Source organism: Lytechinus variegatus, chromosome 1, assembly GCF_018143015.1.
Source record: "Lytechinus variegatus isolate NC3 chromosome 1, Lvar_3.0, whole genome shotgun sequence".
Lineage (NCBI taxonomy): Eukaryota > Metazoa > Echinodermata > Echinoidea > Temnopleuroida > Toxopneustidae > Lytechinus > Lytechinus variegatus.
In genome coordinates, this window is record NC_054740.1 from 69750787 (window position 1) to 69762211 (window position 11425).

Here is an 11425-nt window from a genome sequence, read left to right on the forward strand (position 1 = left end):
TTGAACGGTGTTTTGGATACTTAAGCAAATTGCTGAGGTCTCTTTATCGAACTGTTGAATTCGATCAGCGAATGTACGACATTCATTTATTCTAGTTCGTACAGTTAAGAATGAGAATAGCATTTTTGTCGCTTTCAGTGTTATATCTATAAGTTTGAGGGGGTGCTTCGAGCTGGAAATAATATGGTTTGAACCGATTGATCTTTTTGTTTAGCTATAGATGTTTTCAGCCCGAGTACCCCTTTAACCTTTGTGCGAATATGTTCATTTTGCTTTCCTAAGCACAAATAAGTGGAATTTTATTTTGGCGCCATTCCTAATATACAGGCGGTATGTGGGCTATATTATGTTGTGGTTAAATAGAGTTAGGAATCATGGACTGACAGCATAATACGCGCCGTCCATGTATTTTAATTTCGTATAATTACAGTAAAGAGTGAGAATAGTTTCTTTTTTTGTCGCTTTTCTTGAACGTTTTATATATATATATATAAATATATATATATATATATATATATATATATATATATATATATATATATATATATATATACTTATGCAAATTGCTGACGTCTCTTTATCGAACTGTTGAATTGGATCAGGTGTCATCCAGGTTATATGGTCTGGAATCCTTTTTATCGTTTTAAAAACTGAACAGAGGTGTTGTATCAATATATAGGGAGTTGCTGACTTTGTTTAAGTGGTTCGCTGAACGAATTTTGACATTACTCCTGGTATAAGGGCAGTGTATGAGGCTATTCTGTTATCATTTAACATGTTTAAACGGAGTTAACAGGTTAAGAGTCATGAATTAACTGCGTGATGTGACACACGTGGTCCGTGCATTTCGATTATTATACAGCCAAGGGGAAAATAGCATTGTGTTATTTTATCATCATGGGCGCTTGACTAGATAATACAGAATTTATATGCATGAGTAGCTTATGATCAGTCAAGGTTAAGATTTCACAATTTCTTCCATTATGGGTTTGTTTTTGTTTTTTAATTGTTATTACTATTATTATTCGTCATGACTTAAATACGATAAGGACTTTTTGCTATGCAGAATGAAATCTGCATGCTGATATGAGATTAGTTAAATCGTATAGGTTCGGTGCACTATATTCAAACTCTTTTGAAGTTGCACAGTTTTCGTGCAGGTGGTACGAGACTGACTGGGCTTGGCTAATCTGTTTAAATCGGTCTGTTATCTAACTGAAAATGTTTATATAGGTTATACAAACGTCATCCTTTTTACCTTGACACATCTATATATCCTTTTTCTTTCTTCTTTAAAAAAGGAAGAAAAGGAAATAAAAGAATATGTGTGTGAGGGATACAATCGGACACACAAGTTTTATTATGTAACTTTTTGTTCATGAAATCAGAATAAAAACATTTAAAACAAAAAAAAGTGTGCATGCTTGAGTGGGTGTGTGTTGGGGGAATGAAGGGAATACCTTCCACATCTTTGATTCTATCTTCTATGCATTCCATGATGACACTGATCTCACGAAAGTAGCCATCTTCTAGTGATCTTCCTTTCACTATTTTCTGGACTGTAAAATGAAAAAAAAAATCATAAATTATAAATTTGATGGAATCGTTAGGAGAGTAAATGCTCATTGAACCCATTTGATTTTTTACGAACTTCATCTCCAAATAACTTTGCAACTAATGTATTTTCTTACTTGCGAAACGGTCCGGTGTCACGAAAAGGTCTGGAGTGAGATGCACTTATTTCTCGTCATGCTCATATTGCCTTTGAATATTCAGTTATTGTGAAACGTTAACAATTCAATCCCTTGCAAATAGGCTTTCTTTAGAAGTAGTCATATTATTTGTAACTGTTTGTGTACACGGTACGTTGATTTCATATGGAAAATATATCAAACAAAGCAAAATTATTTCAATGAAAATGTGGTAAACTTACTCTCCTTGGGCGAGTTTTTCTTGTTACCAAGCTTATGAGCGTAGATACTTGGTCTTGATATTCTACAGTCTAGGTTAGCACATAGCTTAGTGATATATTCTTCAGCTTGGGCGATATCCTTCGAATTACCTACACCAGGGGACGCTGTCAGACCAAGGATCTTGAAATAATTATAGAGAGATTACTTTGGCAACTTGGAAGACATCATGATCAGATAAAGGGCAACTCAAATACCGGACATCTAGATCAGTGTTAGAGCACCCGCCTCATGAGATGGAGTTCGTCGGTTCGATCACGACCCGACCGGCCGGGATCGAAGACTCAAGAAAGTTACTTAAGAAATAATGGAATGTTTTGCATTATAGCTTTGCGCTTAGCATTTAGATGGAGAAGGGTAAAACTAGCATACTATCTTATAATAACCCATGATAGTTGTTTTTATTGTAATTAAAACTATATTAGCTATATTATAAGCGACTAAAATTTGACGAATATATCATCACCATGATCACTGTCAAAAATGCGTTGACCCATTGACTCTCATTATCGTTATCTTTCGTTTTATACCAATACGTTGAATACTCAAGGTACATAATAATTACAATGTAATTATATTTAATTTGTCCAGCACTATTTGTAATAATAATACTTGATTACCTGTGGTCTTGGGCTTCTAGGGGAATTGAGTTTAAGATCTCTGTACAACGCCATTAGAATATTATAAGGATTGGATTTCTGTATGTAACAAGAAAAAAAAAGAATCATTTTTAATCAACAGCCAACTCAAAATCTCAGTGACATTAGAAGACATAATATGTATTCGTTGATAGTTTCTGCTTTCTCCATTATTGCGACTATGTCAACAAAATACAAGACTCTATTGATTCATTTTAAGCTAAATGCTAAGTGAAAACCCCATATATTTAGTATCAAATAATCAAACCAACATACATGTTTAACAATAAGAAATACTTATATTTCACAGTTATGATCAGGAGGAAAGACCAGACAATATACGAATAAAGATTCCCCGTTAGAATGTGAATATTATAATCAGATCGTAAGAACTTAGGGAAGTAACATATAAAGTAAAATTACCTGACAGTGATGACATTCATCAAGAATAAGGAGAGCGATGTCGGAGAGTGTAAGCTTAATGTTCTCGTCTTTTAGGGCGTTGACGAGCACCTGTGCCGTTAGGACGACGATGTCGTTGTTTCCGATGACGATGTCTAATGGCACATGGTTTAACTCCTCGCCGCTTGCTCCAGCGACCCTGCATTTTCCTTCCAAGTATTTCAGACATCTGTCCTTCTGTTGCTTCACCAAAGGAACCTGTATACCAAGAAGAGAATTTGATTTAAATGTTAATGGTTTGCTTTTATCAACAGCAACAGCGGGGGTGCCCCACCCCCAAAAAAATAATAATGTTAATAGAATAATAACAATGATAATGATAAATCATGAGTGAGAATAAAAGAGAAAGTAAAAAAGAGGAGAGAAGGGTGAAATATATCATCTTCTGAATATTGGGTCAAAATTTATCCAAAAAATTGACTGTGTCCCTTCAAATCTATGACGCATATGGCTTCTTTGGTCGAACCTTCGGTCAGGCATGTACTTTCCCATTTTGCATATTTCTTTCCCTTTTTCATTTTTCTCTTTTTGCAACCCCTGAAAGTAGCACTCCAAGCACAGAGCTGCTCCATGCTCCAAGCGTGTGCCCCCTTGACATCCCAAACGTGTGCCTCGGTTGTATTCAGACCTCGTATTGCCTTCGTGCAACTGGGTAAATTTTCAGATATTGCAGCATGGTCGTGTTTTGCTACACTCCTATTATCTGATTTCTAAGAGACTTGAATATAGTGTCTATTTACGAATTATGGGTTTACCAAAGCTATGTAATGATGTAATGATATTATGATAATTATAATCATTCATTGTAATCAATATATTTACTTGTCGTAGTCCTTGTGATCTTTCGATATTAGCGTATTTTAGCGTCCACTTCGAAGATGCTTTCTGCAACGTTGAGAGTCTATTGAACATGCCCGTCAAATCACAATGGACAGCTAGAATAGAGTTCATTGTCGAAAGAATGGACCGGACGAGCACATTCATCCAAAACTTCGGACCGGACAAAAAAATACAAATATGTCGTTTGTCCAGAGTCCAAGGGAGCGTGTCATGAAAAGACCTGTCGGACGTTTTATCTAACAGTTGCCATAGTAACATTGCATCTCAGCCAATCAGAATCAAGGAAAATTGTCAGATCTGACAACTTGTGGGACAAAAATGTTGATAAAACACTCCCCAGGACAAAGACTATTTGGTTTATGAAGGGCTTTTGACAAGAGATTCATGCGTTATAGAAAACTTCTGCTAAGTAATTGCTATGCCCTGCTATATCTTGGACACGTACGTTTGTCTATATAATTCCTTGTTTTTCTTCAGCATCCTCATTGCAACTTTAATGATTTTACATTGTCTGTGAGACATTGTCTGTGATATGAAATATTGTAAGGAGATGATTATTACTTTGTTCACTACGAACACAGTCTTCTGTTGGCATGGTTGGCCCCTGTTTAGGAACAACCGATCTATTAGAGCGATGGCGACTTCTGTCTTTCCTGTCCCCGTCGGTAGGACAACCATGGCGTTCTTTCTCTTCAGGGCTGGTGTGAGGACCTCTTCTTGGTAGTCATAGAGACTTATTGGTTTAAACTCCCCCTCTTTCGTGTTCTCTGTGTTGCCGACTACAGGAATATCCTCGCCATTGAGTCCTGCAATATAGGTATTTGAATGTTAGAATTTTGAAGAAGAAAAATATTTGCTCGTTTTGTTCGGGTGACTGTTGTTGTCTAAGCTATGAAAAAAAAACAATGTTGATAATTTTGCTCTTTTAAATAGCATGTGATGCACAGGAGAAGGATAATAAAATGAACCATAGAGATATATACAAATAATTGAACTGAACTTTCCAAATACTTTTGATTTCTGGGGGGCACCACAAAATTACGGTCTATTTATACTTTTTATTATACTACTGATTAGGCCAAACATGATGATGACAGTGTACGAATGATGTTTCTGGGTGGCTGTTGTCTTTATTTTCTTCTGACATAAACTTGGGTTTGATAACCCATTCATATTAACATGCAAGTAAACGAAGCGAGTAACAAGGGCAAATTTGCAAGATAAACGCAGCACGCCTTGTAAGTGGTGCAAAATTACATTATTATGAGACACCGAAAAATCTTTAAGTATAACTATACATAATATCATGAAAGATCGTAGTACGCGAGCTAAAAAAAGTGCCCTTGTTATAATGTGCACAAATTTAGGGAAAATAAGAGGTTATCAGGGGCTAAGGAACTGGGGGACATGATGATATCCTTGGCTTGGTCCTTGAAATTGTATATGCCTATTGGTATTATTACCATTGTCGACATCATTATCATCATCATCTGGGCTGATTCCTAAGGCGAAGTTCTTCATGTCCTCCATTTCCTTTGCAAGCTTGTGTACGCCGTGCCTTTGAAGGGCCTGGATGAATTCTTTGAAGCAGTCCTCTGATTTACGGTCCAGTCTCAAGAGAAGTTCTGTGGCGCCTGCACAGTTACCTTGATTACACACCTGCATGGAAGTGTTTTAACAAAATTTAAGTGCGGATAAAAGTAGCCCTTAAATTCCTAGATGCATGCATACGGTGTATTAAAATCTGATCACTATATTCATCAAACAAAGAGTGCGCAGTAAATATCATGTATGCATTTTAGCATTACCACGTTTGAATCTTTGCGGAACGACACCAAGATCATTAATTAATTAATTGATAGCAACTTCCATGATTATGCTGATTTCACAAACTTCCTAAATTCTATACTTTGTTCAGAACTCCACTTTGATTTAGACAGTAAGCGCAATATATAAATTATACACAAAATATTTCAAAATGTGATTTTAAAAAAATATTCGAAAGACTGGTAATTTTGATTGTGATATTGAGGATGAGCCGAGCCTTCGCCATTGATTGGTGTATATTCAATATTTTTGGATGACCCACCCCCCCCCCCCCACCACCACTACCACGTGCATCGATTCATTTAGTAACTATGCATTTCTTGTAGCTTATAACTGATGTGAAGAATGACAACAGTGAAATGAGCGGGTCGGGGGGGGGGGGGGTCGGGGAGTTCTGTATAAACAAAGATAAACAAACTTGGAGTATTAGGCCTATATATCTATACGTATCGTACCGTCTTCCGTATTTTTTCGCTATCTCGCTTCGTTAGATATTCCTTTAGATCGGCAATGAGGCAGAGAGGTTCGATGTCCTCCAATCGATTAGCGTAGAGCCAAAGAAAAGAGCGATAATGTTCCCTTTTCTTTGTGTCGAGTTGCCGTGTTCCCTCCAAATGTCTTGCTATTGCATCGTTATCTGTAAGATATCAGGGGATTTGAGGCGCGTAAGCATAACGGACAAGTCCGCCCTAACAAGAAGATGATTTGAATAAAATAATATTAATCAAACAAGCAAAAGGATGATAATTTCATCGAAAGTGGATGTGGAATAAGAAAGTTTTTATATCTTAAAGTTTCGATTAAAGGAAAATGAAACCCTTGAAACAAGATAGCTTGTGCAAAAACAAAAAAAAATCAAAGAAACAGATAAACGAAAGTTTAAGAAAAATAATAAATGGATGATAAGAAAGTTATTAGCATTTGAAGTATAGATCATTATTGTAATGTAGACTCTCCCATTGGCAATGGGACAAAGATGTGTGATGTCAAATGTGAACAAGTTTCCTATTACTTTTCTAAATATTTCACTTAAAATGCCTCTTTTATCACATATACTAGTAGATCACAATCTCTAGGCCGAGCATGTAATACAGATTTTCAAATACTACATTGTACATGATGGATAAAGAATTTGTGCCAACCTGAAAAAGAGCAAAAATAGACATTTTCAGGGTATTCCATAGTCCATCAAAGGGAAATTTGTTCATGTGTGACATCACAAATATTTGTCGCATTGCCAATAGGAGGATCCCCATAGAATTAGTGATCACAATGTTCAAATGCTCATAACTTTCTCATTATTTGTCCGATTTTTCTCAAACTTGCTTCGATATTTTCTTTGATTTTTCTGTTTCCACATAAGACAACTTTTTCCAAAGGTTCACAAAACATAAAAATCATATGCACATATTAACATGTATATCATAGCTACAATAACAAAGTATTATCATAATCATGATAATAATCATTGTGGCAATGATGATAAGTATAGTAATGATAATAATAATAACAACACTACTACTACTACTACTACTACTACTAATACTAAATCACGATAGGGTTAAGATTAATCATAAACACATATTGTTATCATATGAATTATTGCATAAGAAAAAATGATATTAAGATACAGCAATAAAAACAGTAAAGAATATTCTAAAACTTCTCCCGTGAGCTATATTCATATTGCTACCTGATTGGTAGAGAGCATCGACAACGGCGCAAAAGAGCCCTCTTTTGTCTTTCTTAGTCTGGAGTGCATCTAGGAATTGGTTTGTTATTTCTTTACGTGTCGCCTTTGATGTTTCAATCAACTCAAGAACGTCTTTGAACATCTCTGGAACAAACAACATAACGAAGATGATATTGATCTTTTAATTATCTATTCAATCATTCAATTATTTATTTCTTCATTTACTCAGTTCAGTTTGTCAGTCATTTCATTAAAACTTTTTTTACAGGACATGTCCGAATATGTACTGTGCGGGGCACTGTTTTCCAACATGGACAAAAAAAATCAAACTACAGAGTGCATGAGTCAGAAAAAATGTCCCACTTTTGTAAAGTTGATTTGTTTAAAATCTGAATATTTAATCATTAGTTTCATGATATGTCTTGATAGAGGTATCCTCCAAGTACAGTCAGGTACCATTTTCATTTGATCCCGTGCACGCATGACTGAACATCGGACACTTTCTAGAAGACTGTCAGATCTCACTTGCGCCAAGTTACTGGGTGATGAATAAAACAGTGCTTTAGACAAAGACAGTCAGACAGACTGACTGGAATGCTCACTCACACACACACAAACACACACACAACACAAATGTTAAAAACTGTTTCATAATTTTCTCTTTTCTGATTAAGCATTGATTTTTAGCAAGATCGCTGAATGTTTAAGTGGCAATTCCCGACAATCTTTCCCCTTAAAACACATTCACTACCACCATCATATCATCATCATCATCATCCTCATCATCTTGATCTTCATCTTCATCATCATCATCAAGTGCACATAAATCCAATATGCTGGTTATGTCTTTTGTTGGTTAACAATGAAAATTTACAATGGATGTCTGTGCTTTTGTTGCACTTGCCTATAAAAGGGCTTGCCTATATAATTTGGCAGCAGCCAATTGAGCCTCTTTTTTACAGTAGCAAAAGTACACGAATCATGGTTCGTCCTCAATTCACACCACAACATAGGTCATTTATGGTCACCGAGTATGCAAGGACTCAGAGTGTAGCAGTTGTTTTGCAAGGGTTTCGCCGCCGTTACCCAGATGTTCGGTGTCCCAGCAGAAAGACTGTTCTCCGGAATGTTCAGAAATATCACCGAACAGGAACGAGTACCAACCTGAACGCAGGGCATTCAGGTCGTCGCAGAAGAGCAAGGAGTCAGCCCAATTGTGTGTGTGTGTGTGCATGTTTGAGTGGGTCTGCCAGTGCGTGTGCATGTTTGTTGTGTGTTTGTGTGTGCGTACGTGTTTTGATATTTTTATTCCATAAATGTGGGATTTGTGTCTTTTTTTATCACTCAGTATATACAGAGTGAGTCAGAAAAAATGTCCCACTTTTGTAAAGTTGAATTGTTTAAAATATGAATATTTAATTAGTTTCATGATATGTCTTGATAGAGGTATCCTGCAAGTACATTCAGGTACCATTTTCATTTGATCCCGTGCACGCATGACTGAACAGCGGACAATCTTTAGAAGACTGTCAGATCTCACTTGCGCCAAGTTACTGGGTGATGAATAAAACAGTGCTTTAGACGAAGACAGTCAGACAGACAGACTGGCATGCTCACACACACACACACACACACATCAACACACACAACACACATGGTAATAACTGGTTCATAATTTTCTCTTTTCTGATTAAGCATTGATTTTTAGCAAGATCGCTGAATGTTTAAGTGGCAATTCCCGACAATCTTTCCCCTTAAAACACATTCACTACCACCATCATATCATCATCCTCATTGTCATCATCTTGATCTTGATCTTCATCATCATCAAGTGCACATAAATCCAATATGCTGCTTATGTCTTTTGTTGGTTAACAATGAAAATTTACAATGGATGTCTGTGCTTTTGTTGCACTTGCCTATAAAAGGGCTTGCCTGATTTGGCAGCAGTCACTTGAGCCTCTTTTTACAGTAGCAAAAGTACACGAATCATGGTTCGTCCTCAATTCACACCACAACATAGGTCATTTATGGTCACCGAGTAAGCAAGGACTCAGAGTGTAGCAGTTGTTTTGCAAGGGTTTCGCCGACGTTACCCAGATGTTCGGTGTCCCAGCAGTTGTTTGTGTTTTTATTCACCGACGTTTGCAGTGATTGTGTGTTTATGTGTCTGTGTGTGATTGTGTGTGAGTGTGCTTGTGTGTGCATGTTTGAGTGGGTCTGCCAGTGCGTGTGCATGTGTGTGTGGGGGTGTGTGCGCGTGTGTGTGTGATGGTGTGTGTGTGTTTCAGTCTGTCGGACTGTCTTTGTTCAAAAGAGTGTTTTATTCCCCACCCTCTAACTTGGCGCAAGTGAGATCTGACAGTCTTCTAAAGATTGTCCGCTGTTCAGTCATGCGTGCACGGGATCAAATGAAAATGGTATCTGAATGTACTTGCAGGATACCTCTATCAAGACATATCATGAAACTAACGATTAAATATTCATATTTTAAACAATTCAACTTTACAAAAGTGGGAAATTTTTTCTGACTCACTCTGTAGAATCATACATTTTAACTATAGATTCTTCTTGTAGCACAAATAAGCCTATACGATGCAAGGAACGATCGGAACGATTTCTTTAAAAAAAAAAAAGGGAATGTTAAATTGAAATGATTAATATTGTTATCATGAAATTTTCCCTGAAGTTCTTATTTATAGTATTAGAATAAACCACTCAGACATTAAGTTTATCAAGAATTAACAATTATGACGGTATGAGGTTTTTTTTCAAAATCAAGATATTTTGGGGGGTAAATATTGACAAGAGCACGAGGCGCATTTTTAAAGAATACCGACAACACATTTAGTTTTTGGAGTATGTGATCAGCAAAAACAATATATTTTATAAATTAGATTGGTTGACTTCAGATAGGATTTACATCACAATATCCACGTTTATGATTGAAAAGATCATACGCACCATGACTGCCGTCATCTCCCCCAACAAACTGAACCTTCAGATGTTCTGCAATATCCCTCACATCGAGATTCTCTAATAGTATAGGTCTGTAGACTTCTGTTATGAGCTTGATCTTATTATCCTCAAGCTCGTCCTGTCCCGGTGCATCCACAGAGGCCGCGGCCATCACTTCTCTTTAATTATACTTTGAATGAGCACAGGAACGACAAAATATACCACACACGACTACACAGACGTTGAATCCCTCTCACTTTTCGGCACCTCTATCAGTAGAGTTAGGCAATTCTTAAACTTGATCGCTGTTAGCTGTGAATCAAAATTGTTTTTGAGCTTAACTTGAGCATCTCCTCTCTCATATAGACAGTTACTTGTCAGTGGCTCCAATCACGTCCAAAACAAAATAGTTGGAATGCCTCGCGATAATTTTTTTTTGTCTGTTTTTAAAGACGTGGAATATTTCTACACAATACAATGAATGAATTGGTAGACATAAGCTGATAGTATGCGACCACAAGATTGCTAGGCACGAGAAGCGAGCTGTCCGTAGATAATGACTATTTATATGAACTTTAGCGCAGACAATATCAATGGCACTATACGATTATATTCTTGTTTGTGATTGGCCAATACCCATGTTCTACCCAAATGCGAACCAATAGGCAAGGAAGATTCATTGTTATGGGACCGCGCGAGGGGAGTGTCGCTCCGTCCAGCAGATAAGTTGAGTCATGCAGATCCTGGGATTCCCCATCACAGAGGGTATATATGCTACAGTTTCAGACACCTTTAAGACGACGAATTTTGGATATTCAGATCCCGGGATTAAAATAGGCAGATCCGGTTGAATAGAATGATTTATCTGACTTAATCACTTCATATCATATCTTATCATGCAAAAAAAAATTACCAGTTTTTAATTTAGCTATATTTTAAGGATTGTATTTTAATTGTGAAAAATATTTTACATCTGAGTACGAAAATAGAATAACATATTTGTCGCAGTTGGGAAGTTAGATAATGCCGGGGAATTC

The 11425-nt window shown here is 36.6% G+C and overlaps 1 protein-coding gene across 1 annotated transcript in view; it reads right to left on the reverse strand.

The window, feature by feature from the left end:
* The window catches only part of LOC121421319 (probable ATP-dependent RNA helicase DHX58), a 21299-nt gene extending 10346 nt beyond the window's left edge, over positions 1 to 10953 (reverse strand). Inside the window, exons 1-9 of the mRNA XM_041616006.1 lie at positions 10395 to 10953; positions 7431 to 7574; positions 6193 to 6374; positions 5374 to 5569; positions 4472 to 4716; positions 3032 to 3268; positions 2591 to 2668; positions 1934 to 2093; positions 1461 to 1559 (exon numbers count right to left, since the gene is read on the reverse strand). Of these exons, the coding sequence (XP_041471940.1) occupies positions 1461 to 1559; positions 1934 to 2093; positions 2591 to 2668; positions 3032 to 3268; positions 4472 to 4716; positions 5374 to 5569; positions 6193 to 6374; positions 7431 to 7574; positions 10395 to 10560 (1507 nt within the window). The 5' untranslated portion in view covers positions 10561 to 10953. The remainder of the gene's footprint in view (positions 1 to 1460; positions 1560 to 1933; positions 2094 to 2590; positions 2669 to 3031; positions 3269 to 4471; positions 4717 to 5373; positions 5570 to 6192; positions 6375 to 7430; positions 7575 to 10394) is intronic.
* Positions 10954 to 11425: the final 472 nt, after the last annotated feature.